This window comes from Phoca vitulina, unplaced genomic scaffold (genome assembly GCF_004348235.1).
Source record: "Phoca vitulina isolate PV1807 unplaced genomic scaffold, GSC_HSeal_1.0 scaffold30, whole genome shotgun sequence".
In the NCBI taxonomy this organism is placed as follows: Eukaryota; Metazoa; Chordata; class Mammalia; order Carnivora; family Phocidae; genus Phoca; species Phoca vitulina.
In genome coordinates, this window is record NW_022589733.1 from 17,568,829 (window position 1) to 17,595,796 (window position 26,968).

General features: G+C 39.2%; 1 protein-coding gene and 1 pseudogene across 1 annotated transcript; one reads left to right on the plus strand and one right to left on the minus strand.

Moving 5' to 3' along the window:
- On the minus strand, positions 1-26,045 carry NAE1 (NEDD8 activating enzyme E1 subunit 1). Its single transcript, XM_032424321.1, has 20 exons — positions 25,936-26,045; positions 23,128-23,231; positions 22,979-23,039; positions 21,323-21,353; positions 20,542-20,613; positions 20,115-20,194; positions 18,755-18,864; positions 14,558-14,667; positions 13,613-13,675; positions 13,150-13,213; positions 12,574-12,665; positions 10,252-10,311; positions 10,031-10,164; positions 8,184-8,259; positions 7,835-7,874; positions 6,089-6,175; positions 5,479-5,571; positions 2,788-2,902; positions 2,653-2,702; positions 1-240 (listed from the first exon to the last, which is right to left on the minus strand). The coding sequence occupies exons 1-20, from the start codon at positions 25,986-25,988 to the stop codon at positions 131-133; spliced, it is 1,605 nt and encodes a 534-aa protein (XP_032280212.1). The 5' UTR covers positions 25,989-26,045; the 3' UTR covers positions 1-130.
- On the plus strand, positions 14,828-16,089 carry LOC116644610 (annotated as a pseudogene).
- Positions 26,046-26,968: the final 923 nt, after the last annotated feature.

The following is a 26,968-nucleotide window of genomic DNA, read 5'->3' on the forward strand; positions in this document are numbered from 1 at the left end:
TTACAAATGAGAAAAATGTTTATTAAGGAAACAATTTAACAGTTCTCCCTTCCTAGAATTTTACAAACTAGAGCACAACCTGAAGGCAATTACAGTTTAAATCATTAACACACTACATAGGATGCTTATTCTACAACTGGAAAGTTGCTGAAGTTTGTGACATGCCACTATAAATGTAAGTATTATTAAAAATTACAAATTGTTTGGTGATTATTTTGATAACCTCCTGAGCAGCAGCTCCTGCAAGGAAAAAGGAGAAAAGCAAATCTTTGAAAAAGGTAAATTTCAGGTTATATAAAAATATCCAATTCTGTAAAGAAAACCTTTCATTTCCAAAAGCAAAAGTGTTTAAAAATAAGCCAAAACAGGCATAGCTTACTGAAGCACATCAAAATCAAGGACTGCAATTTTTTTATAACTGTATTATTTTTTTTTTTTTTAAAGATTTTATTTATTTATCTGACAGAGAGAGACACAGCGAGAGAGAGAACACAAGCAGGGGGAGTGGGAGAGGGAGAAGCAGGCTTTCCACTGAGCAGGGAGCCCGATGCAGGGCTCGATCCCAGGACCCTGGGATCATGACCTGAGCTGAAGGCAGACGCTTAACGACTGAGCCACCCAGGCGCCCTATAACTGTATTATTACAGGAACAAATTTTGTCCTATACATTCACACTTTGGGATATTATGCCACAATTTAAAAGAATGAAGTATTATGGTGGTTTTGAATGCTGACGATATTTTAAGTCAAGTCGAAACAGTAGCATGGTTGATAGTGCCTTTTAAAAAATACAAATGGGGCGCCTGGGTGGCTCAGTTGTTAAGTGTCTGCCTTCGGCTCAGGTCATGATCCCAGAGTGCTGGGATCGAGTCCGCATCGGGCTCCCTGCTCGGCGGGGAGTCTGCTTCTCCCTCTCCCATTCCCCCTGCTTGTGTTCCCTCTCTCGCTGTGTCTCTCTCTGTCAAATAAATCTTTAAAAAAAAATAAAAAATAAAAATAAATAAAAAATACAAATAGAAAAAATTCTCGATGATGATCCTTATGTTACATTTACCCTGTGCCTACTTTACTTTTATAAAATGGAATAAAGGTGTATTTGTTCTAAATACATTTGTAATTTGGAAACAATCTATATTAAATACCGCCAGGCTGCTATACTCAGTAACAGTCTTATACAGTAAGAAGTTTTGAGTAACTAATCAAAGCAAACAATAGAAAAAACTACAGAGAAAAAAAATTCTTCATCTATTATAATATGAAGCTTCACCTTTTTTTTTTTTTCTTTCTTTAATGGACAGAAAGAGAGAGAGAGACAGCGAGAGAGGGAACACAAGCAGGGGGAGTGGGAGAGGGAGAAGCAGGCTCCCCGCTGAGCAGGGAGCCCGACGCGGGGCTCGATCCCAGGACCCTGGGATCATGACCCGAGCTGAAGGCAGTCGCCTAACCGACTGAGCCACCCAGGCACCCCTGAAGCTTCATCTTTCACAAACATTCATTGATTCAATAAAATATGAGACTCTATTATGTACCAGAAACTCTTCTAGGCACTAGGGATAAAGAACAAAAGTCACAAATCCTTGCCCTCATGGATCTTACTTTTTAGTAGAAAGGGAGAGATAATTTACAAATAAGTAAAATTTACAGTAAGTCAAATGACTCTAAGTGCTAAGGAGAAAAAGCAAGAAAGGGGGATATATATGAGTGCAAGAGGAGTGACTCAGTTTTAAACTGGGGAGTCAGGAATGGCCTCATATAACATTTTAACAAAGGGAAGATAACATTTTAACAATGACCTGAAAGAAGTGGAACATAACCATGTTGTGCAGAATATAGAACACGTTATGGGCTAAATGTCCTCAAAATTCATGTTAAATCCTTAATACCTAATGTGATAGTATTTGGAGATGAAGATGGTATGGGGGTCTTTGGGAGGTAAATAGGGTCATGGGGTAGGGCCCTCATGATGGGTTTAGTGCCCACATAAGACATCAGAGAGCTTGTGTCCCATCTGTCCTCCCTGAACAAAGACAAGGTTATATAATAGCACACAGCAAGATGGTAGCCACCTACAAGCCACAAACAGGCCTCACCAGAAACCAACTGCCCTGGCCCTGACCTTGGACTTCTAGCCTCCAGGGAGTTTTTATGAAAGAGATGCTAACTTTCATTTGGGCCTTGAAGAACAGGTAGATTTTAGACATGCAAGAAATAGGGAGATTTAAGGCAAATGGGCCCTGAGGGTTAAGGATTGTAGGAGCAGGAAATCATAGGGCATGTCTCCAGAAAAAGGAAATAACTTGAAAAAACCAAGGCCAGAAAGGCTGAATGGAACCAGAACACAGTGTGTTTTTAATGTCAAATCAAGGACTCTGGACTTGTTTTGTGAAGATCATTGTAGTGTGTATGTGTTACTGCCAGGGCAGAGGGTTAGTTAAGTGAGAGACATGATCAGAGCTATGCTTTAGGAAGATCAATGACACTTCACTTTAAGCTGGACAGTAGTGGGAGATGAAAAGCAGAGACCAGTGAAATAATCTAAATAACACAATATTCTGCCTCACTGACTCCCCTAGTTAAAACAGCTCAGAAAACAAAACTTCTTAACTGTATTGTGTTACCACAGATGCCAGTCTTCTCATCTATGGAACTCACCCCCTAAGAACGCAGCAATGGTGTGTGGCTCAGCAGCTCCGTATCGGCAACTACAGAAAGAGATGGAGACGTGAACTTAGATTAGCCTTATGACAAGACAGGTATTATCTTTCCCATGCCCTAAAAAATACTCACAATTCATGGACATAGTCATCTTTCACCATTACAGATAATCCATTTTCCTGAAGGAAGCCAGTGAGACAAGACTTCAGCTTTCCTATATCTTCTTCAACTTGGTAGTTAGATACCCCTAAAAATACATATGTATGTTAATTTTCATTAAAATGAATAATGAAATTCTAAACCAATGGCTATCTACTTTTCTAAATCCAGTTTTAGGTGTTCTAGTCAAAATAGTAAGGAATGAAACTGAAGTAAGAACAAAAATAAGGGTAAGTACGAGACCAATATTTACAACTATCACAAAGCTGTAACAATCAAAGAAACCATCTGAGACCTATTAAAATTTCAAGTTTGGTAAGTCTGCTTTGTTTACTGTTCTATACCCAGTATCTAGAAAAGTATCTGACACATAGTTGGTGCTCAATAATTATCTGACAGAAGAATTAAATGAATAAGAAAGTAATGTTCCATTTATACTCTGTATAAAAATTATGGTGCTCAGGGTGCCTTGGTAGCTCAGTCGTTAACCGTCCAACTCTTGATTTTGGCTCAGGTCATGATCTCAGGTCAAGGTCTTGGTCTTGAGATCAAGCTCCACATCAGGCTCTGCGATGGGCATGGAGCCTGCTTAAGATTCTCTTTCCCTCTCCCTCTGCCCCTCCCGCCCTAAAAAAAAATTACGGTGCTTAAAAAAATTATGGTGTTTATTATCCATTTCCAGAAGACTAAATGACACTGAAGGCATAAAGCTATAATAGGTAACATTTATTGAACATTAATAAATGCTGGACAGTGTTCTAAGTACCATATATATTAATTGATTTAATCCTCACAAAAACCCTATGAAGTAGGTACTATTATTATCCCCATTTATAGGTGAGAAAACTGAGGCAGACAGATTAAGTTATTTGCCTGAGTTACTTAGCTCCTAAGTAGCAAAACTGGGATATGGGCCTGGGCAGTTCTTAATGATTATACTATGTCTCCAAAGGCAAAGCTGTTATTATTACTACTGGAAGGAAAAATACAATTGCTGTAATATTCAAGAATTACTAAAACAAATAATATTTTTTAGCCCTTCTAGTTTAAAAACCATCACTACTCTTCCTCATAATAATAATACCAAGCCTTTATTGAATACTTACAAGGTGCCATGCAGTGTGTTAAGTGATTTTCATACATCACGTACGTAACCCTTACAATCCAAGAGTAGACACTATTATCGCCATTCCATAGATGAGAAAACTGAGACTTGGAAATAGTGACCCACCCAAGATCAAGAGATAGTAAGTGACAGAGCTTAGATCTGAACCTAGGTTCAACTCCAAAGCCTGTGCTCTCTGTGGTAGCTAGTCTCCCAAGATGGCTCCCCAATGAATACTCCTTTGTGCCCTCACGAAGTCCCCTCCCACTCTTAATCTAAGCTGGCTCTGTGAAGCCAATAGAACATGATGTAAGTGATGTTGTGTGACTTCTGAGGCTAATTCATAAAAAGCCTTGTATGTTCCACCTGGGTCTTTTGGAATGTTAACTTTGGGAAAGCCAGCCACCATGTAAGAAGTCTGCCCTAGGAATACAATGCTAAAAGGAAGCCCCAGTTAGCCATGGAGAGAGATGCCCTCAAGCAGTTCCAGCTGTTCCAACTAAAGTGCCAGTCACATGAATGAAAATGTCTTCTTGGATGTCTACCACAGTCAAGCCTTCAGATGACCCCAGCCCCAGGCGTCATGCAACTCCGAGAGTGATAACTGCCTGAGCCCAGCCAATCCGCAAATTACAAGATAATAATTTACTGTTTTAAACTAGTAAGGTTTGGGATGGTTTGTTATGCAATAAACCAAAAATACAAGCTATCAAACAATACACATAAAGTAATACATATTTGGTGTTTATTCCTTTTCTTTCTGCTGGTAAGCTTGCTCGTTAAGACTGTAACTCAGTGGGCATACTACATCAGTTGGGGCAACAGGTTTTATGATACTTCTAGAATGTGCTGCTATGCAGTAATACTGCACAATTAAAATTATCATCTTAATAAAAATATTCTGGGCAACTGAAGATCTTTTGAGATTATACCAATTCTCCAATTAACTACATTTACAGACAACAAAAAATAGATTCTGAGCAAAGAAATCCCTACAGCTTCAGAGTTTGGAATTCAAGTCACTAGGCATACTTCTTATGGCTTTCCTGTTCCACTAAATTAAACTCAGTATGAGTCTTAGAAGTAAACTATGGAAACTGACAGGAAAAAAACATTTTATTCTAGGGGCACCCAGGTGGCTCAGTCGGTTAAGTGTCCGACTCTTGATTTCAGCTCAGGTCATGATCTCAGGGTTGTGAGATTGAGCCCCGAGTAGGGCTCTTTGCTGGGCGTGGAGCCTGCTTAAGATTCTCTCTTTCTCTTTCCCTTTGCCCCTCCCCACCAACTCCTCAAAAAAAGAAAAAGTTTTATTCTATAGGCATTCAACCAACATTCTCCTGTAACAGTTTAGAATCAAACATTATTTGCAAATACTTACACTTAAAAAATAAATGGTATTTCCTCCCTGAGATGAAGTAGGTATGAACTGTTTACAATGTAAAATTCAAGCACCACTACTGTAAACACCCCAAGAACACCCAAGAAACTTCAAGATTTAATTCAATTTAAGTATTTATTCAAGACTTTATTGTATATGATAATGAGATTGCTAGTCTTACCTGGATATCGACCATGTTGTTTATGAAACCTATCAACAGCCCGTAACATTAAATATAATACTATCTCATTATCTGGATTGTCCATGCTGGAAACTGAAAGGGAGAAACAATTCAGTGTAATTTGGATAATTCATTACATAAAAACAATGTAGAACTGAATTTACTATATACTCCAGTTTCAGGATACACGGCAATTCTATCACAAAATTTAAATATTTTGTGACAATAAAATAGAAAATGATAAATAATAGTAAAATAAAGGGAGAGGGAGATATGTTAAGATGAAACCCAATGTTCTTAAGGACCATTAGCTAGTCACATAATCTCTAATAACGTAGTAACGTTCTGACTTTAGCTCTTCTTCATATCACATAACTTACTCAGTAACCTAAAGATGATTTCATGTATATATTAAGTTTTTTTTTTGCAGTTATGACTATTTGGAAGTATGACTACTTCTTGGTTTATAGAATAAAATTTACAGTACAATATTTACATTATCCTATAAATTATCATCATATACTCACTACTATTAAACACAAAATATTTATTTATACCTCTAAAATTAATTAAAACTAATCACCTAGCATCAAAGGATTATTATACTTACTTATTTCCTCCTTGTTAATTGTATCCAAGCCATATTCTTCAGCTAAGGATCGACATCTTACCACTCGAAGAAATGCAGAATTGGTGCCTGAATACAGGAAAGACATTATGGTAGTAAACGGTTGAGATGTGAATATTCCAAATCACAAGTCACGCTAAGAACAGGAAATTTTGTATATACTCTTTACAGACATGGAAATGTGAAGAAATGCCTCTTTGGCTCTCATGGTTAGCAGAGAGGGCACTAGAACACAAATCATCTTGAAATTCATATCCTTGGCAGTACAACTAGCTCAGCACTGAGTAAGTAGGTGATGGCACCTCTCTGAGCTTGCTTTCATTTGTAAAATGGGGATATTACCTTTGAAAGTTGTTCTGTGGATCAAATGTGCAAGTGTATCAAGTGCATACCTCCCACAATACCTGATAGGACTCAGTGAATAGTCATTTTTATCATTACTACAGATAAGTAGTCCTAAAGGAGAGCATTATATATATTGTGCACTTTATATATGTAAACTGTCTTAAAAAAAACCCTTTGTATTATGGAAATTTTCAAACATACCCCAAAGTAGAGAGAAGAGAATTAACTTTCAAGTACCCAACATCCAGCTTCTAATCTGGTATCATATGAGCTAGTAGAGCAAACACAAATTCAAAAACAAGGTGCAAGATTGGTAGTAAAACAAAACATTAAAACTAAGCCTCAACAAGCACTATGGAAGAGTCATTAAAGGAAGAACATGGATAAATACATTTTAAAGCTAGGGAACGTACAAAATATAGACTTTTGCAGAAGCTTAGGGCAGTAGCTACAGGGAAAAATTCTCAGACAGCATGTAAAACAAATTTTATTATTCTTAAACTAATTTTTTTTTTTTTTTTAGATTTTATTTCTTTATTTGAGACAGAGCACAGAGGGAGAGGGAGAAGCAGACTCCCCATTAAGCAGGGAGCCCGATGGACACAGGGCCTAATCCCAGGACCCCAGGATCACGACCTGGAGCAAAGGCAGATGCTTAACCAACTGAGCCACTCAGACACCCCTCTTAAACTAATTCTTAAATAAAAGAAAATGCTTTGGGCCTCCTAAGGAGTTATCAAGATCCCAAGAGCCAACCCACTCTGAAACTGGATGGCAAAATTCTTAATTCCATCAGTCATTTAACACAGATCAAAGTGAGTATTTAAACCAATATTGTCAATGTACATGTGACTCAAGATTTCACATCCAAAGTCTTCACATAAAACTTTCCCAAACTATTTAAAAGTAATAAGCTGAAAATAATTCTGTATTAATGACAATTTTTTTTCTTTTTTTTTTTTTAAGATTCCATTTATTTATTCGAGAGAGAGAGAGAGAGAAACAGCATGAGAGGGGAGAGGGTCAGAGGGAGAAGCAGGCTCCCCGCTGAGCTGGGAGCCTGATGCGGGACTCGATCCCAGGACTCCGGAATCATGACCTGAGCCGAAGGCAGTCGCTTAACCAACTGAGCCACCCAGGCGCCCTTAATGACAATTTTCAACTGACCTTCATGTCTTTTCAGCACTGCCATAGACAGATAAGCTCTATCACTGACCGTCTTAAAACACCCTCTCCTTTCATTATGAGGGGAAAAAAACACCAACTCTTAGTAATTCTTATCTATACCACTGAGACCATGGAAAATTTTTAATGTTAGCCATTTAAAATTCCTGAAAACATTTCGATCAAGCAAAGTAAAGAAATTAATTCAAGGGGACTTACAGAGTAATTTTAATTCTTTCTCTGAAATGGACTCTGGTGCCTGTAAAGACAGAAATGCAGGTTTTGCTCCAGTATAAAAGAGGAGATGAACACAGACTGCAGCACAAAGCCAATCACTGGGAGATGGAGACACTTTCCCCAAGCGCTGGAAGAGCACTGTAAAAACACCTTGTTTCCTTAGTGAAGGCCTTTCTCATTAGCCAGGTAAGTAAGAGATCCCTGTAAAGAAGCCTAGAACCAGGCCACACCCTCTATCTCTAAACCTTTTTGGCCACTGGAGTTATGCAATCAGGCCAAATGGAGCCCTACTGTCCATGAAAGGCACAGTACACTCGGCTCAGCAGCTTACCTGGCCGATAGACTGCAACAATTTGGCAACATGATTACCCACAGCAGCAGCATCTTTCTTTGCTTTTTCACGGTAACTGGAAAAGAACAACAAATAGCTGTTTTCAACAATTTTTAAAGTTAGCAAAATTTAAATATCACCATGAAGCAAATTTCCTTCCTTTTCATGAAAAAATACTGGTCTGGTAATATACAAATGTAAAAATGCCATGGAAATGCTAGCAGCAGCAGCTGTTAGTGGCTGGGAATCTCCCCAGTGTTGGTGATGGACTCTTGGAATCTACTAATGCCTGAGCTCCCTCTATAATTAACAGCAATTTAAAAACTACCCTCCTAGAGGGATCCACGATCCATGCTTCTGGGAGGACCTGACTACATATGTTACTGAAGAACATGATTTATCTCCTTGAAGCTAAATCCAAGGAAAGTCAAATACTTCAAAACTGTCTATCTCCAGGGACGCCTGGGTGGCTCAGTCGGTTAAGTGTCGTCTGCCTTCGGCTCAGGTCATGATCCCAGGGTCCTGGGATCAAGCCCCATATCAGGCTCCCTGCTCAGTGGGGAGCATACTTCTCCCTCTCCCTCTGCTGCTCCCCCTGCTTGTGCGCATGCTCTATTTCAAATAAATAAATAAAATCTTTAGAAAGAAAAAAATTCATGTAGAAACAACAAATTCATGTAAAACCTATAAGGTCTATTTACACTTTCATTCTCTGAAGATGATCAGTGTTAAGCTGACTACCTTGATTGTGAGGTCATACTTCCGTCTACCCTCAGCTGACTTTCCCCAAGTTTTAAATAATTGAACTTTTAGGCTAGGACAACAAAGGTGTGTTAGACAGTGGCTGAGGTGAAAAATACAATGTCTAGAGAACAGAGATCTTCTGTGTGACATCATTTGGTCCTTGAGGAACCCAAGCCAGTGGCCCTGGATTCATCAGCAACATGCCTAAACTACATAAGGGTAATATCCACTGAGATCCATACTTATGACAGTCTATCTGGGTTCAGGCTAGTGACACCTAGAGAGCTGGTGTCCATCTACAGTCACAAACTCTTTAAATTATGAAACATTATGATAAAATATTCATCAAACTAAAGACTTCGAAGTTTTAAGTTACAGATAAAAGTTCCTATAGGGCCATAGTTAAGAGTATAGAGCTGGAGGGCGTCTGACTCTTCTTGGTTTCAGTTCAGATCATGATCTCAGGGTCATGGGATCAAGCCCTGCGTTGAGCCCTACCTCAGCCTCTGTGCTCAGCAGGGAGTCTGTTTCAGGTTCTCTCTCTTCCTCACCCTCTGCCCCTACCCTCCGTGCTCACTCTCTCTCTCTCCCTAAAAACAATAAATCTTAAAAAAAAAAAAAAAAAAAAAAGAGTATAGAGCTGGGTTTCATGGGTTCAAATCCTGACTCTATTTCCCAGCTATCTGACTCTGAATAAATTACCTTTTCTATGTTTCAGTTTCCTCATCCGTAAAACTGGGACAATAATAGTATCTCTCTCATGGGGTTGTTGTAAACATTAAATTAGTTAATACATAGAGCAGTTCATAGCACAGAGTTAAATGCTCAAATATTAGGTTTTTATCATGAAAGATGAAAGAAAAAATTTGCCCCCTAGTCAGTAGATGGGAACTCTCTGTACTTTCTGCTCAATTTTGCTATAAACCTAAAACTATTCTAAAAAATAAAATCTATTTTAAAAAGTCTGCCCCTAAGTTTTTTTAGCTTATTTTTAAAAACTGTAACAGACTTGCATTTGATTTCTGATAGAGTGGTAAAATATGTTCATCTGTACTATAAACAGGTTAATTTATTGGTAACATAGTTTGAAAACGGTGACTTACACATTTTGCAGCTTTATATATTTGCTTGAATCTGCGATCATATCAGGAATTGTGCCTCGAACAGGTAAATTTCCCTGACCCTCTTTGGCCACAAATTCCTTTAAGGCACGAGCTAAAATCCAAAATGATGGAGTCTAAAAGAGTAAGAAAAAAATTAGTATTAAATGGCATCTGAATTTGACCCAAAGGTTAAGATGGCACTATTTACTTTTGGTTGTTACCTGTTTGGTGATATTTATGCAGTGATCATCATTAAATATATCTTCAATACTGCTTGGGATCTAACAAAGGAACACAAAACATTTACTTATACTAAGAATGTGCCCATCTGTATTTCCACTCTTTCCCCAAACAAATTCTTTTAATTCCTACATTGTAATCAAATACAAACTTCTGATGTGCTTAGACTTTTTTTGTAAAGATTTTATTTATTTGAGAGAAAGAGAGAGAGAGAGTGGGAGCACGCGTGCACACAAGTGAGGAGGGGGAAAGAGGGAGAAGCAGACTCCCTGTTGAGCAGGGAGCCCCACTCAGGGCTCAATCCCAGGACTCTGGGGTCATGACCTGAGCCGAAGGTAAATGCTTATTTGACTGACCCACCCGGCTGCCACCATGCTTGTTAGACTTTCATTGAGAATCAGTACCAGACAGAGATTTGATGAGGAAAGAGAGAATGGAAGGAAGTCCCCTCCTGCCCACTGGTGTCAGCATTAAAGACTGACCAGTTCTCTTCCATCATACATGGATTAAAAAGGGAGCCAAAGTAAATCTTTTGATATAGTTACATCTGAAGATATAACAAAGATTTCAGACATTACTAGCAAGCTAGATTTGTAGTCCATGTGTTTCCAGCTTGTCAAAAATGTGAAACCCTTACACCCTAAATCAGGAACTACTGGAAGAGACAACAACTCTGGCAAAAACTAGATAGTTAAATTAAGTACTTTTAATGCTGGCAAAAATCATCATACATTAATAACAACTATTGAAATTATAGGCTTTGATTCTACAGCTGTGTGGAAAAAAGAAATTTTTTTTTTTTTTAGCTTCCATTCTCTTATTTATTTATTTATTAGAGAGAGAGAGCATGAGAGGGGGGAAGGGTAGAGGGAGAAGCAGACTCCCCGCTGAGCAGGGAGCCCGACACAGGACTTGATCCCAGGACTCCAGGATCATGACCTGAGCCGAAGGCAGCCGTCCAACCAACTGAGCCACCCAGGCACCCAAAAAAGAAATTTCTTATTGGTAACTTCCTAACTGGTCTCTCTGTTTCTGCTCCCAGTCCCCTACAGTCTATTCTTCTCACAAGAACCAGAATGATTTTTTAGAAATATAAATCACGTCACTCCACTCCCTGCTCAAAATGCTTGACTGGCCCCCTCCCAATCCTAGAACTCCTCATCCTCATCATGTTCTACCCCTCTGTTCTGTTCAAATTTTGTTCATAGCACCTAGTGCATTTATCTGTCTGCTTGGTTCACCATACAGAACCTAACTATGAGAACCTTGGGTTTTTTTTAATTGGGGTAAATTTTACATTCAGTGAAATGAATCTTAAACGTACAGTTTGATGCATTTTGATTACTCTGCATGTCCTTTTAACCATCACCTCAATTAAGACAAAGAAAATTATCATCACCCCAGAAAACTGATTGATAAAGCACACACTTTAATTACTCAGCAATATTACCTCATTGTCTCCAAAAAGTTTGTAATGACAGCTTAAGTGCTTTCCTAACGTGAAAGACAGCATTTTTTGCCATTTTAAATTATAAGAAAATTCTTAACTTAAAATACCAGTTGTGTTATTCCAAATTTCCCAAAAACCTCACTGGCAAGACCTTAACAACAAAACAAAGGGCATCTAAACAGAGTTATCCTCCAAATAATGTTTTACAATGTCATTAAGAACGTCTTCCATTATATCCAAACAACTACTGTCAAAAGCAGACGCAGGGTAAGATTTCACTTTCAGGCAACACTATTTTGGGCCAGCAAAATATCACCTTCATTATATATTTCCTACACCCAAACTGTTACTATTCACAAATCATGTACTTCAAATAATGTATATAAATCACTGTATCACTAGTATATGCTGAAGCACCGATAACCATTTTAACAAGGACAATACAGTCTTATTAAAACAAGATTCAATCCATATTATAGATATTAATTTCTAACAACTTTACAATTTAGGAAATATTAACTTAAATCTAAAATAAGGGCACCTGGTGGCTCAGTCAATTAAGCCCCTGACTTGTGATTTCAGCTTAGGTCATGATCTCAGGGTGGTGGGATGGAGCCCAGCATCTGGCTCTGCACTCAGCTGGGAGTCTGCTTGGGATTCTCTCCTTCTCCCTCTGCCCCCGCCAAATCATGCACACATGCACACATGTCCTCTCTCTTACTCTTTCTCTAAAATAAATAAATAAATGGTTTTTAAAAAAAAAAAATATATATATATATAAAATCAACTATTTCACATGAGGACTTCAGAAAACACCTTTCTTGTATGAATTCCTCAGCAACATTTTTAATACCTGAGTTGTATTTAGTGCTGTGTTCACATTTTTAATAGCTTCTTCAAAATTCTCTTCATCTTCCGGAGCCCCGTTTTCATTCTTTAGAATTCCTAGTAAAATAGAAATTGGTTAGCAAAAAATAGCCCTTTTCTTCTCACCCCTTTGCTCTCCCTAACATTATGGAAATAACCTCATCAGATCTTAAAAGGGAGGATTGGATACTGAAACTTAAGAAGAAACAGGCTTATCATTAGTCATTTTTTTATTAATATTAGCAGCTAACCTTTGTTAAGCTTTTACTTTGTATCAGACACTACTAAGCGTACTTCACATTTTATTGTATGAATGAATCCTCACAACAACCCACGAGGTAGTTATCAGCAGCACCCAGTTCCTCATTCACAGATGAGGAAACTATCATTAGTTATTTAAAAAACTATATGATGAGTGGCTCCTAAACCTCCTGAGAAAAAATAAAATACAAGCTCATGATGGCACTGTCTGACAAAGCAGCCGACAGAAACCCAACAAACAGCTTCAAGCAATTTGCTTTTCAAACTTTATACAACATTCAATTGTATCCCATCATATTACCTTGTCTAATCAAATCTCTGAAGTCTTCTTTTTCTTTATACGTTTTAGGTATTCGTCCATTTGTCTAAATTGGTTAGAAATTTTTAAATTCTAGTTATAAAAAATCAAAACATGGAAACTGAGAGTCCCAAGTTTCCCCCATTCTCCCATCCACGTGAGATTTCATCAGCAAATACCTCAGTGAAATCAGAGACTGACTTGAAAGAAAACAAAAACCGTGAGCCATTTCTCTACATTCATTCCCCACTGCCAGTTTCAGAATGACATTTACTGATATTTCATTTTGTTAATAAAAATATCAGTATCAAAAGAGGAACTGCCAGATTTAAACAGAAAAGCACCCACCTCCTCTATAACCACATAAAGAAAAGAATTAATCTCCCACTTTCCTCCAATGAAATCCTTTATAATAAATTGAAAATACAGTCATATATGGAATTTGTGTTTTTAAAAAAGGACGTACTTCACTATACCACTGTGCTAAATATTTAGCTATGATCACAATCCATGGAGTATGGCTATGGTCCTAAAAACGAAAGAAAAATCAAAGAAAATGTCAGTATTAGTTAACATTAATTAGTTTACATTTATTCTTTATCACATCATCTCATTTTCAACAAATCCCACAGTAATTATGATCATCTCCCACTATATGTAGTATAGTGAATGGAGGGAAATGAACCGCGTTAATGAAAATGGTTTTACAAACTTTTTTTAGAAGCAATATCCAATTTAGTCCTAATATGGCAGGTTTGTACTAAGATTGTCCCCATTTTACCATCAAGAAAAGAGTCTCAGAGATTGCCACCTGAAGAGAAAGCTCAAATCTCTTGATTTCAGATACCAATCCTAAACTGAGAAAACTCTGTTTTCTGGTCAAATACCTGCATTTTAATTAATACATGGGTAGGAAAAAAACCACATACTCCCTAAGTTACATAGTCTATTATAAATATCATTATTTCTATAATGAAATACGGAGTTGCTTTGGTAACTCTTCAAACACTAAAAGTAACTCTTCAAACACTAAAAATAACTTTCAAGAGGAATTAATTTCAACAAACACCCACCCCAAATTCACACTATTTAAAAAAGTACATCTAATTGTTTACAAAAGGGTCATGAAGAAGGCTGCTGGGATGTTATTATCCAATTTCTTGACGTGGGTGTTGATCACACAGATATGTTCAGTTAATGAACTTCTCTTCAAAAAAAAAAGCTTTCCAAATTTTGGTGGAAAACAAATTTATTTCAAACAAATTAAGTACAATGTTGTTACTATGTAATCTGGATGACAAGAATATGGATGTTTATAATATTTTCTCACTATGGTGTAATTCAAAAACCTTAGGTTAAAAAAAAAATCTTTTAATCTATCTGTAAATGGAAGGTCATACATACTACCAACCTTTTTTTCCATATGATCCAAATCATAAGACTGAAAATGTTCTCTCAGTTCAGGAAATGGCTTATCCAGTCGTAGATCCTCTAATGCATTATCTGGATGAGATTCTATTACTGTGAAACAAATAATCCCAAAACATAGACTTCTTTAGTGATACTTCTGGAATACACTACATTATAGGGACTTAAGAAATCTATAATTTCTGAGAGAGTGGGACATCCGGCTTGCAAGCAGGCAGATTCGTTTTGCACGTGACAAAAGAGCGACTTAAAAATGGGTGATGTTGAGAAGGGCAAGAAGATTTTTGTTTAGAAGTGTGCCCAGTGCCATACCGTGGAAAAGGGAGGCAAGCACAAGACTGGCCCAAATCTTCATGGTTTATTTGGTCGAAAGACATGTCAGTCCCCTGGATTTTCTTACACGGATAACAACAAGAACAAAGACATCGCCTGGGGAGAGGAGACATTGATGGAGTATTTGGAGAATCCCAAGAAGTACATCCATGGAACAAAAATGATCTTCGCTGGCATTAAGACAAGAGACTTGACAGCTTATCTCAAAAAGGGCTACTAAGGAGTAATAGTTGGCCACTGCCTTATTACAGAACAAAAATGTCTCATGACTTTTTCTTATGTGTACCATATTTAAATTGATCTCATACACCAGAATTCGGATCATGAATGGCTGATAGAGTATTTCTTTTGGACAGTCCTGATTTAAATAAGATGGGCTCGTGGTTAAATGAATAGGATCAGCTTTTTGAACTTTGATAGTAATTCTGGTTCAGCAAGTGCTGTCACTGTTTTCCCCTTCCAGAGATTCGATTACAATTGATTAGTAATGGTCAGCTTTTCACAGAGATGGTAAATGCCATCTCTAAACTTATAGATTAGTTTTATATTTAGACTGATATATCTGGTTATATTAATATATATGTAAATACTGAGGAAATCCCTTCACTGTCTCAGAACAGCAAGACTCAGCTGTGTTTCAAGTTGTGTTTGTTAGCCTGTTAAAGGCAAGGGCTGAAGATAAGCTGGCAGTGTCCACTTTATCTTTTTGGTCTTAACTATGCCAATGCGGTTAAAATTCCCTGCATCTAAAATGTTGCCTTTTGCTTAATGAAAGGCATTTTAGTGTGGTTTATGTACAATATTAAATAAAGAATATTTAACACTTCTCACATTTTATGGATGATCTGTAAGGTCACATGCTTTTAAAATTCTGTGTGACAAGATATAGCAGCAGATTTGGCTTGTGGATTCTTCACTAAGTCAGAGTAAGTTATAATTCAGGATTGTCTTCTAAACAGCTATTCAAAGACACAACTGTGGAATTACCATATATGTATGATTGGTAATGGTGCTTTTGCCAACTCGTTAGAAGGGTGAAAAATGAAAAGATATATCATCAGCACAAGTTTGTAAATTATGTGATAAGGCTTAAGATAATTAAAAACAAAATCACAGGTCATGAAAAAAAAGAAATCTATAATTTCTAAATGGGCATAGGACCTACAGGTTTTTTTCTGTTCCTTTTTTTTTTTTCCCAAGGAACTGATTTTATTTTTTAATTTTTTAAAGTAAGCTCCACGCCCTATGTGGGGCTTGAACTCACAACCCCAAGATCAAGAGTCACATGCTCCACCAACTGAGCCCGCCAGGCACCCCTTTTCTGTTCATGATTGAGATAAATTTATATACACATATATATTTACATTTTTCTAAATGCACAAATCATAAGTGGACTATAGTTTTAATAAGAGTAAACTCAAAATTCCTCTAGAGCTGAATTTTCTTGCTATTATAATTTTAAAAGATCAAAATTGATAAAATGTGTTCAGATAGTACTTAACAATCTACCTTTCCCCTCCTGTGGTCTTCAATAGACATCATCACCATCTACCTAGACCTCTTCCCTAGAAACCTGATGGTTATCCTTGACTTCTTTTTTTTTTTTTTTTAAGATTTTATTTTTAAGTAATCTCTGAACCCAAAGTGGGGCTCGAACTTACAACTCCAAGATCAAGAGTTGCATGCTCTTCTGACTGAGCCAGCCAGGTGTCCCTATCCTTAATTTCTTTCTTCCTTGGCCCAACATCAGTCATCACACAGCCTAATATCACAGTTCTCCATATGGGGGGAGTACAGGAATGTGTAATTTCAGTGAGTGTTTAGAGCTAGGCCTAGTTCTGTCACTTGCTAGCTGTGTGACTTTAGGCAAATAACTTAATCTCTCTGTGCCTCAGCATCCTCATCTGCAAAAAGTAGACATAACAGTATCTACCTTGTAAGGATTTTGGAAAGATTACATGAAATAATCCACATTACGGCAGGCACACAGCCAGCAACGTTAACCCTCATTATTATTTACCACCTCTTCCCTATCCTTGTAATATCTGCTTTAGGTCAGGGGCTCGGTCTCTGTCTCTCTCACCTAGTTACGCCACTGGAAATTTCCTAACAGCAACCCCTGCCTCCAATCTTTGCTCCTTCAAACCCATTCATTCTCCACCCCACTTCAGGGTACACATTTGAAATAAAATTTTCTCCCTGTCACTCTCCCACTTACAACTCTTAAAGGGCCTACTACCACCTGCCGAGAGCTTATGCCCAGAAGCCACCCCCTAACTGCCCAGGCAGATACTACTCCCCCGTGATACTACCAACACCAATGGCTATCACTATACCAGCAGAGTTCCCTGGCTCAGAGCCATGCAGGAATACTGAATGAAAACTGGATGATGAGGGGCGCCTGGGTGGCTCAGTCGTTAAGCGTCTGCCTTCGGCTCAGGTCATGATCCCAGGGTCCTGGGATCGAGCCCCGCATCGGGCTCCCTGCTCTGCGGGAAGCCTGCTTCTCCCTCTTCCACTCCCCCTGCTTGTGTTCCTTCTCTCGCTGTGTCTCTCTCTGTCAAATAAATAAATAAAATCTTTAAAAAAAAAAAAAAAAAGAAAACTGGATGATGATTTAAGCTTAAAAATTTCTAAGTAGGGGCACGCCTGGTGGCACAGCCAGTTCAGCGTCCGACACTTGGCTCTGGCTCAGGTCGTGATCTCGGGGTCATGAGACTGAGTCTCGTGTCGGGCTCCCACTCAAGTGTGGAGTCTGCTTGAGATTCTCTCTCTCCCTCTGCCCCTCCTGCATGTGCTCGCTCTCTCTCTCTCAAATACATAAATAAAATCTTTTTTTTCTAAATTTGTAAGTAAAGGTCTAATATCATCCTTGAGCTAATGCAAGCTTACCTATATATGACTTCAGTCTCCTATAACACTGTTTCCTTGGAGCAGTAGTTAGGTAAATGCCTTGCTTATTGTGTAGAACTGTACCTGAACTGGGGGAGCCTAATGCCTCTATGACAATGGAATGAAAAATTGGTAGAGAAAAGGTGGTACGACGTCCATGTGTCACTGTGACCCACATACCGTGGCTCTCACCTGTAGCAGCCCTACACGCCCTATGTGGGTTAAGAGGCAAAAAAAGCTAGGGACTTGTTTTGCTCCTGGGCCTCCTAATAAGATGAAGAAGCTGTACTTGTTGTATCTCCTGCTCTGTACCCTTCTATAACACTAAGTAAAGGAAATATTAGATTAAAGACTATTGATTCTGATTGCCACTCTGAACCTGTAACCAGAGTTGTGCTGTTAAAATTTACTTTGTAATTTATTTATTTATTTATTTTTTAAAAGATTTTATTTATTTATTTGACAGAGAGAGACACAGCAAGAGAGGGAATACAAGCAGGGGGAGTGGGAGAGGGAGAAGCAGGCTTCCCTCTGAGCAGGGAGCCCGATGCGGGGCTCGATCCCAGGACCCTGGGATCATGACCTGAGCCGAAGGCAGATACTTAACGACTGAGCCACCCAGGTGCCCCTAAAATTTACTTTGTAACTTAATACTGACTTTCTATGGGGCACCTGGATGGCTCAGTCGGCTAAGTGTCTGCCTTCAGCTCAGGTCATGATCCCAGGGTCCTGGGATCGAGCCCTGCATCAGGATTCCTGCTCAGTGGAAAACCTGCTTCTCCCTCTCCCTCTGCTGCTCCCCCCTGCTTGTGCTCTCTCTCTGTCTCTCTCTGTGGAATAAATAAATTAAAAAATAAATAAAAATAAAAAACAAAATTGATTTTCTAAATTGTCAGGTTTCTAAAAGTGTAGCTAAAGCAACCAATGGCAAGCCCCATAGGTGCAACAGACTTACCTGGATGTTCTTTTATAATGATCCTCATATAACCAACTAGTCCATATGTCCTACAGATCAAAAGAGGTATTTGTGAATTCCAAAGGACATCTGCTAAACGTAGTAATGTACTGTAAAGGAAAGCACAATAAATAAGAACATAAGCAAATGGATATAGGCCAAACATGAAAACACTCTAAAATAAAGCAACTTTCTTACTAAGTAATAAATGCAAAGATATATCTATTATATTTACACAAGGAGATCATGGATACAATGAAAAGCAATTCCACAAGATTGCAGCCTCACAGAAAGTGTATCTCTCAGACTAGAGGAACATGAAAGCCTCCTCTTTTGTATTAGGGAGAATGTTATTGAAAGACACTTCTTACACGTTTCCATAATAAGGAAGAAAATATTTATAAAACCCTTATCTACACACCCAAGCACACTCTATAATTCTAACTAGTTTTTTTTTTTTCACTAAAAAATAACCAATGTTTAATTTAACTGCTCTAAATATAGTAGGAAAAGTTTCACATCTCAGTATTTTTCTCTTCCCCATCTTTTTGATGTTGGAGACTTATAAGCACTTCCATTAAAGGTTTCTGTGGAGTTTAAGAACTTTAAGAACTACAGGGGTACTGGGTAGCTCAGTCAATTAAGCATCCGACTCTTGATTTCGGCTCAGATCACGATCTCAGGGTCGTGAGATAGCGACCCACACCAGGCTCCGTGCTCAGCGGGGAGTCTTCTTGAGATTCTCTCTCCCTCTCCCTCTGCCCCCCTCACCTGCTCTCTCTCTCTCAAATAAATAAGTCTTTAAAAAAAAAGAGGGGCGCCCGGATGGCTCAGTCAGTTAAGCGGCAGCCTTCAGCTCAGGCCACCATCTTGGAGTCCTGGGATTGAGCCCTGCATAAGGCTCCCTGCTCAGCAGCGAGTCTGCTTCTCCCTCTGCCCCTCCCCCTGACTCTAAATTCTCTGTCTCTGTCTCTTTCTCTCTCTCAAATAAATAAATAAAATTCTTAGGGGTGTCTGGGTGGCTCAGTCGTTAAGCATCTGCCTTCGGCTCAGGTCATGATCCCAGGGTCCTGGGATCGAGCCCCGCATCGGGCTCCCTGCTTGGAGGGAAGCCTGCTTCTCCCTCTCCCACTCCCACTCCCCCTGCTTATGTTCCTGCTCTCGCTATCTCTCTCTGTCAAATAAATAAATAAACTCTTTAAAAAAATAAATAAATAAAATAAAATCTTTAAAATAAATATATTAATTTAAAAATTTTTTTAAATAAAGAATTTTAAGAACTATAGTCTTTGCAGAGAAAACAAAACTATGCAAATCTAATAAGAGACTAAAATAAAAATGAATTAACATAAAAATTTACCTTTCAGGAAGCTGAGTTGCAACCACAATGGTAAACCTACAGAAAAACGAAGGATCATTGTCTAGAAGGTTTTCTGGACTCTAAATAGGACACAGGAAAAAAATTAAACAATTTTATAATCATGTTAAACATGGCAGAAACAGTTAAGCTATTTTAGAACAAATGAGGCAACATGTTAGACTCCAGTGTTAAAGTAATTCAACTCTTAAATATACAAAGATTCAAAATTCTAAATGCTAGGGCACCTGGCTGGCTCAGTCAGTATAACAGGTGACTCTTGATCTCGGGGTCACCAGTTCGAGCCCCATGTTGGGCGTAGAGATTACTAAAATAAACTCAAAATTCCAAATTCTTAGGGCTCTGAATTATTAAAAAATTACACTTCCACATATACATACATATATATATATATATACACCATATATACCTCTTCCACAAAACTCCCGGAGACATCGTTATTTAATTCTTGTAAGAATTCCATGGCAGCCTGAGCTCGGTTCTTTAAAAAAAAAAAGAGCATTTGACTTGAATTAGAAAAAATTTGGTTAAAATATAACCACTCAATTTACAGATCAAGCAAACATATTATAAAACTTCCCAAATTTCATGCATAGATATGACAATTCTGCTTTTCATAGTATTTAAGCTGAGGTTCAACCACAATATTTCTTTAAATACTACTTAAATGACTATATTATTTGTACCCAACTTCTCTGAGCAGGCAAATGACCAGAAAACCTTGGGTAGCAGGCAGAGATATTCTGGACCAAGTTTAGACTCACTCTAACCTCCCACATTTATAATCCTGTATGAGAGAGGTCAAAGAAACAGTCATTTCCATTCAGAACACTGTATTAAGTTGACTATTATGGCTTTGTAAGAATTTTAATACGGAACATACAAAAATAAAAGATATGCTGGCTAACTCTTAAAAATCTTGTTAACCAGAATATTCCATCCTCCTTATGTTAATCTCAAGGTTTAGCTTTAATACAGGATACAGCATAAAAACATAGACAGTACGTTTAAGTTCTTAAACTACCAAGCATATAAAGATTTGCGAGATTTAAAAAAAATAAAGCTAATTTAACTTTTTTCTCAGAGAAATAAAAGCTCTTTGAACATCAAAGCTTTCCAAGCAATCAAAATACAGTGGCATCATTAGATGCTCAAACACAACTATATTCTATAATAAACCGATGGTTTACCTTGCCGATACTGCTTCTTTGAAGGAAAAAACTGGAACAGAATTAAAAAAAAAATTAAGGGCTTCTTTGACTATAAAGGGAAGGTTATTTGTAACACCAGGTATATTTCATTCATAGTATAAATACCAACTATATTTTAATAATAGATTATTAAATTTATTTAATAACAGCGTTCCTGGAGGAAGATAACAGGATGAAACTTGTAATCAAAGACCAGGCTAATAAATCAATGTTCCCAAAGTGTGTACCACAGAATACAAATTTCATAAGATGCTCTGAGAGAATAAAAGTTCCCTGGCTTGGGCGCCTGGGTGGCTCAGTTGGTTAAGCGACTGCCTTCGGCTCAGGTCATGATCCTGGAGTCCCGGGATCGAGTCCCACATCAGGCTCCCTGCTCAGCAGGGAGTCTGCTTCTCCCTCTGACCCTCCCCCCTCTCATGCTCTCTGTCTCTCATTCTCTCTCTCGCAAATAAATAAAATCTTAAAAAAAAATTTAAATAAATAAATAAATAAATAAAAGTTCCCTGGCTTTACAAAGTTTGGGAAACACCGTATGTTATATTTCCCTCTTGGAAATTCATAATAAATATATCACATGATATTAAGGTCTTTTATTAGAGAAATGTTTAACTTCATTTGGCCCATTTCCAAACTCATTTGACCATGGAATCCATTTGCCCATTTAGCAGCTATTAACATTCCGTAGAGCCAGTGCTCCACAGACCACACTTGAGAAGTGCTATATTGAACTGCTTGCTTTTGCAGGTTAACTAAAACAGACTCATTCAGGTTTCCTCCCACATATCCTTGTCATGTCTCAAGGCCCAGATTTGAGGCTGGGCACCATTTTGTAGCACAAAATCAGTGGCTCCATAAGCAAAAGAAACCTTATTCTTATCACACACTGCTCTACCAACCAAGTAAGCAAAGATAACATGACTTTTTCTTTATAGATAGATACCAATAAAAGGGTGCTGTTGTAGATACACTACCACCCAAAGAAAAGATATCAAAGCTCAATATGAACTAAATTCTGACTTTTCTTGAATGTACTCATTGTTGTCATATACTAACAAATACAATGAGAGATTCCAGCCTCCAAGTCTGGAAAAGAACTTGAAATCCAAATCTGGCAATGCTTTGGAAGTCTATATTATGATCATCTTTAAAAAATAATATACAGGCCATCTTTAAAACAGCATTTTTATAAAGACAGTGGAGTATACAGAGAGATACACCTGGACTAAGCTCAGAAGAAACACAAATAAAAGGTAATTTTTATTATTCTTGTAATCCAAAAATATAATTTTTTTTTTCAAAAATACAATGATTTTAAATTATGTACTAACCCCTAGGGATCAATGCAAGGACTTAGGAATTGTCTAGATTTCACAAATCAAGGAATAAGGACTACTCCTTTGCACTAATAACAACAATGAAGACAGTAATGATGGGTACCTTTTATTAATGGTCTATCTGCTGGACACGTATAATGACTTACTTCATCCTCACCATAATCCTAAACACAGGGATTATTTCCACCTGAGAGTCAAGTCACCTTGGCTGAGGAGGTGGAGCTGGGATTTAGGCCTTACTCTCCCGTGACAGTGCACTGCCTTCCCTAACATGCATGTGTTTGAAAAGAATAGAACATACTTATTTCCAGCATCTTCTCCGCTGACCTGATTTCCATCGATAATTGTAAATGAACCAATACCTGGAAGACAAAACAGAGTCAGTCAAGGACACATAATTTCTAGTTCAAAACTGTATGGAGTAAATTTACTACCACAAAACTACATTACCTGGTAGTACCAAGTTTTTAAGAATTTCGGTTCCTGTGGCTGTTGCATTTATTAGGCAAACGTGAGCAGATTCTAAAGCCTCTTGCCCATGATCACCCCACAACCTACAAAACAAGACACAAATTCAACACTTCTAAAACTTCCACACAAATCCAACTTTCTTATTTGGATGGTGATCTTTGATCTTCAAAGTGTTCTTGCACAGAATGGCTGATGTGATAACCATAATAAACACATGAGACAGGAAGAGCAGCAGGTGTTACGGGGACTATAGCTGAGTAACCTAAGATTCAGACAGGCTGATGCTTTGCATGATTAGAAGGGGGTCAAATCAGTACTAAAAACTTGGGTCTTCCAGATCCTTGTCCGTTACTCTTTTCAAGCCAGATAACTTACAGAACAGATATATTAGATATATTCATTAACATTAAAGAACTGCCTTAGACTTAAAACCCATTTGATCCTCTATTTCATTTCTCCTTAAATTACACAGAGCCAGTATATTTAAGATGTTGACATAGAATTTATCACTGTGACATCTCTAAGAGTGATAAAAGCTTTACCAAGAAAACTGAATTATTGTCATCTGGAAAGCCTCATGTTGACTTCTATAGGAGTGCTTTAAAATATAAAACCCAATGCTCATTTTAATAGCATGATTAATAAATGCATACATTATCAAACACAAAGATATAATAAGGATCAGAAACATACGTTATAACCTGATTCACACTGGCATATATATCATTAACAGGGCAAGGTGCATGATCACACATGCATCATGGCATCTGGCCCAGTCTGGTTACCTTCACCCAGAAAGCCTTTTATCCTTCCTTGTCAGTATGGGAAGTATGAAAATCATTAGAAAAATGCCACAGTCTGGAGGACTGACAGGCTTTAATGTGCTTTCCCTGTCACCTGATCAAAAACAGATGCCGTTATTGCGTAGCCAGTATGTCCTCCAGAGCATATCACAACTGTAACTATTTCATTTGGTTTTTTATTTGAGGAACATTTCTCTCTCCATTCCACTCTAAACTCCATGAGGGCCCAGATAACTCCCTATGTGCACCCCTGGAGCCGCAAATGCCTGGCACGCTGCCTTGCCCAGAGGAAGTGATCACTGAACAGCTGTCAAATGAATGGAGGAATAGCCTAGAAGAACCAGACAGACGGGAAACATCTGTTTTTTTTCTATGAAAGTAGGGCACACACGAGACAATGATAGATTTGGTTGATGGATGCTTGGGTACTCAGATAGTGAGCCTAAGAGAATACTGGTGCATCTCTAGGTAAGGCGTTTCAAGAAAGAGGCCAGACAAGAAATCAATCCTCTTTGCTCCCATGCTGGCCTAACTATGGAGAGCACGGCCTGGTTGACTCCTGCCCGGCTGTACAACTTTGCTTCTAGCAGCCTCCCTCTGACACTCCAAAACCGATAACCAATTCTCACTATGCAAAGTAAAATTTGGTCCTTAACTGGATGGGATTCAGCAAAAATTCTCTTTTGTCACAGTTACTTAGTAACCTAAAATATCTTCTCAGCTCTTTCTTGTATGGTTATATCTGAATTCAAAACACAAGCAATGCTAAGAATTTACAAAAGAACACAAGTTGGTTACAAGGGCTCTGTCACCTTGCTTCCTTTCCCAGAAGCTTGGGAGCAGAGTGATGTGACTGAGAACAAGCTCTGAAAAAGCCAGAAGGGCCTATGTTTACATCCTGGCTCAAATACATGGGAGACTCTGGACAAGTTATCTAAGTTTCTCCAAGACTCCATTTCCCCATCTATAAAGCCAAGAGAATGTCTGCCTTCAATACTGCTCTCAGAATTAAGTGCCTAAAGCCCCTAATACAGAACTAAGCTGTAGGTGCATATGGGAGTTCCAGGGGACATATAGGGACACACTGTAACTTCTCCCAGCTTGGGGGGGGGGGGGTTTCCAGAAAGGATGAGGGCCAAGCATTTGTGTTACTTCCACTGCCTTAACACATAGACGATGCTTAATAAATAAGGAATGGGGTGTGTAAGGAGAAAAGGCAAGGCAGAGGAATTAGCCAAGGACCTGCCTGATGGCTTAGACCTGCAGTGTCCACTAAGGTAGCCATTAACCACATTTGGCTACTGAGCACTAAAAATGAGGCTAGCTGGTCGGAACTGGGATGTGCCTACAAGTGTAAAATGCCAGATTTCGAAGACGGTATGAAAAAAGAGGTAAAAAAAATCCCTAATAAATGTTTATATTGATTAAGTGTTAAAATGGTAATATTTTGGATATACTGGGTTAAAGAAACTGTATTAAAAATAATTTCACCTGTTTCTTCTTTTTAATGTGGCTACTAGAAAATGTGTAATTACGTATGCGGCTCACACAGGACAGGCATTATATTCCTACTGGACAGCGCTGGCTCAGGACAATCCCTAACACTCGGCGCTGCTCGGGGCGGCCGGGATGGGGTACACCCGATCCCCCAATTCTGCTAAATGAGGAGTAAGCGCGCAGCGGGGCGGGGCCGGCTGCCGCCCTGGTGACCCGCCCGACACTGGGGCGGCGAACCTCGAACTGCACACCGCGTGGCGGGCGGGCGGGCGCACCCCTCGGAGAAGGAGAGTTCCGACCCTCAAGGGTCACCCCGGGGCCCCAGGCCGGGGAGCCCCGAGAACCGGCTCCCCAAGCCCAAGACCGCCTGGCCCGGCCCAGCCGGAGGCCTGGAAGAGGCCCGACCGCGCCGCCCGCTCATTAGGCCCGGCCGGGACGCAAAGGAGCCCGCCGGCCGGCCCGCCCGACTCGGTGAGCCCTGGCTCACCTCAGCTGCCGGTCGTACTTCTGCTCCTTGAGCAGCTTCCCCGGTTGCGCCATGGCCGCACCCGCCGCGCGAACAGCCGAGCCCCGGCAGAGCACCACCACCACCTCCACCAGCACGCAGGCGCAGTGAGCGCCCCTTCGCCGCCTCTGCCTCCCGCGCGCCGCCCGCAGGGGGCGCCACCACCTCACTGCGCACGCGTCGCCAGTCCGCCTGGGAGTACGCGACCACAGCCCATAGCCGGAACCTGGACAGAGGCGGGTCTTTACCCTATACTGCATCCCTGCTAGTCCGCCAGTCTGTGTCTTTTTGTACGTGCGGTAATCGTGGGGCACTCGGGCTCTGGAATCCGGCAGATTTGGTTTTTAACCACTTACTATTTATGAAATCTGCTCTTTACCTCTCAAATCCTCTGTTTGTTCATCTGTGCAGTGGGGGATAAATGGGTCTCCAGCACCGGCTATTAGCCTTAAATGAGATCTTGAATACACACAGAGCCAGACTCACAAAAAATCCTGTGTGGATAATAACTTTCATTATTATGGTCATTATTGTTCACTTATTTCTTCCATCCTCTCATGCAACAAGCCCACGCGAGGTCCTGTTTCAAACCACAAAGTTAGCTGCTCCCAGCTGCAGATAAAAAGACAAATATGTCCACGGCCCTGTTCTTGAGAAGTTCACAGTCTCCAGAGGGGAGAGGGACAGTAAGTAAGGACAATGTGGCCCTCCTATTAATAGAGGGAACCTGGGGTCCCGAAAGGTGCACAAAGGAACTCTACCCACTCCCCTTCTTCCCTCTCCAGGAATGTTTCACATCGTGTGGGCAAGGAAGCATGTTTTTTGTTTTGTTTTTTTTTTTTGCAGACAAAGTGTGGTCTTTTATTTATTTTTATTTTTATTTTTTTATTGTTATGTTAATCACCATACATTACATCATTAGTTTTTGATGGAAGCATGTTTTAAGCAGAGGGAACAGCAGGTGTCATTCCTGGGAGGCAGAGAAGGCATGGGAGGATGGAAGGTCTAAAGGAAG

Coding starts and splice junctions, on each gene's coding strand:
- NAE1 (XM_032424321.1), bottom strand. CDS start 25,988: ATGGCGCAACCGGGGAAGCTGCTCAAGGAGCAGAAGTACGACCGGCAG. Junction 12,666..13,149: donor CAGAGATTTGATTAGACAAG/GTAATATGATGG, acceptor CTATTTTACTAG/GAATTCTAAAGAATGAAAAC. Junction 5,572..6,088: donor AATTAACAAGGAGGAAATAA/GTAAGTATAATA, acceptor TCTCCCTTTCAG/TTTCCAGCATGGACAATCCA.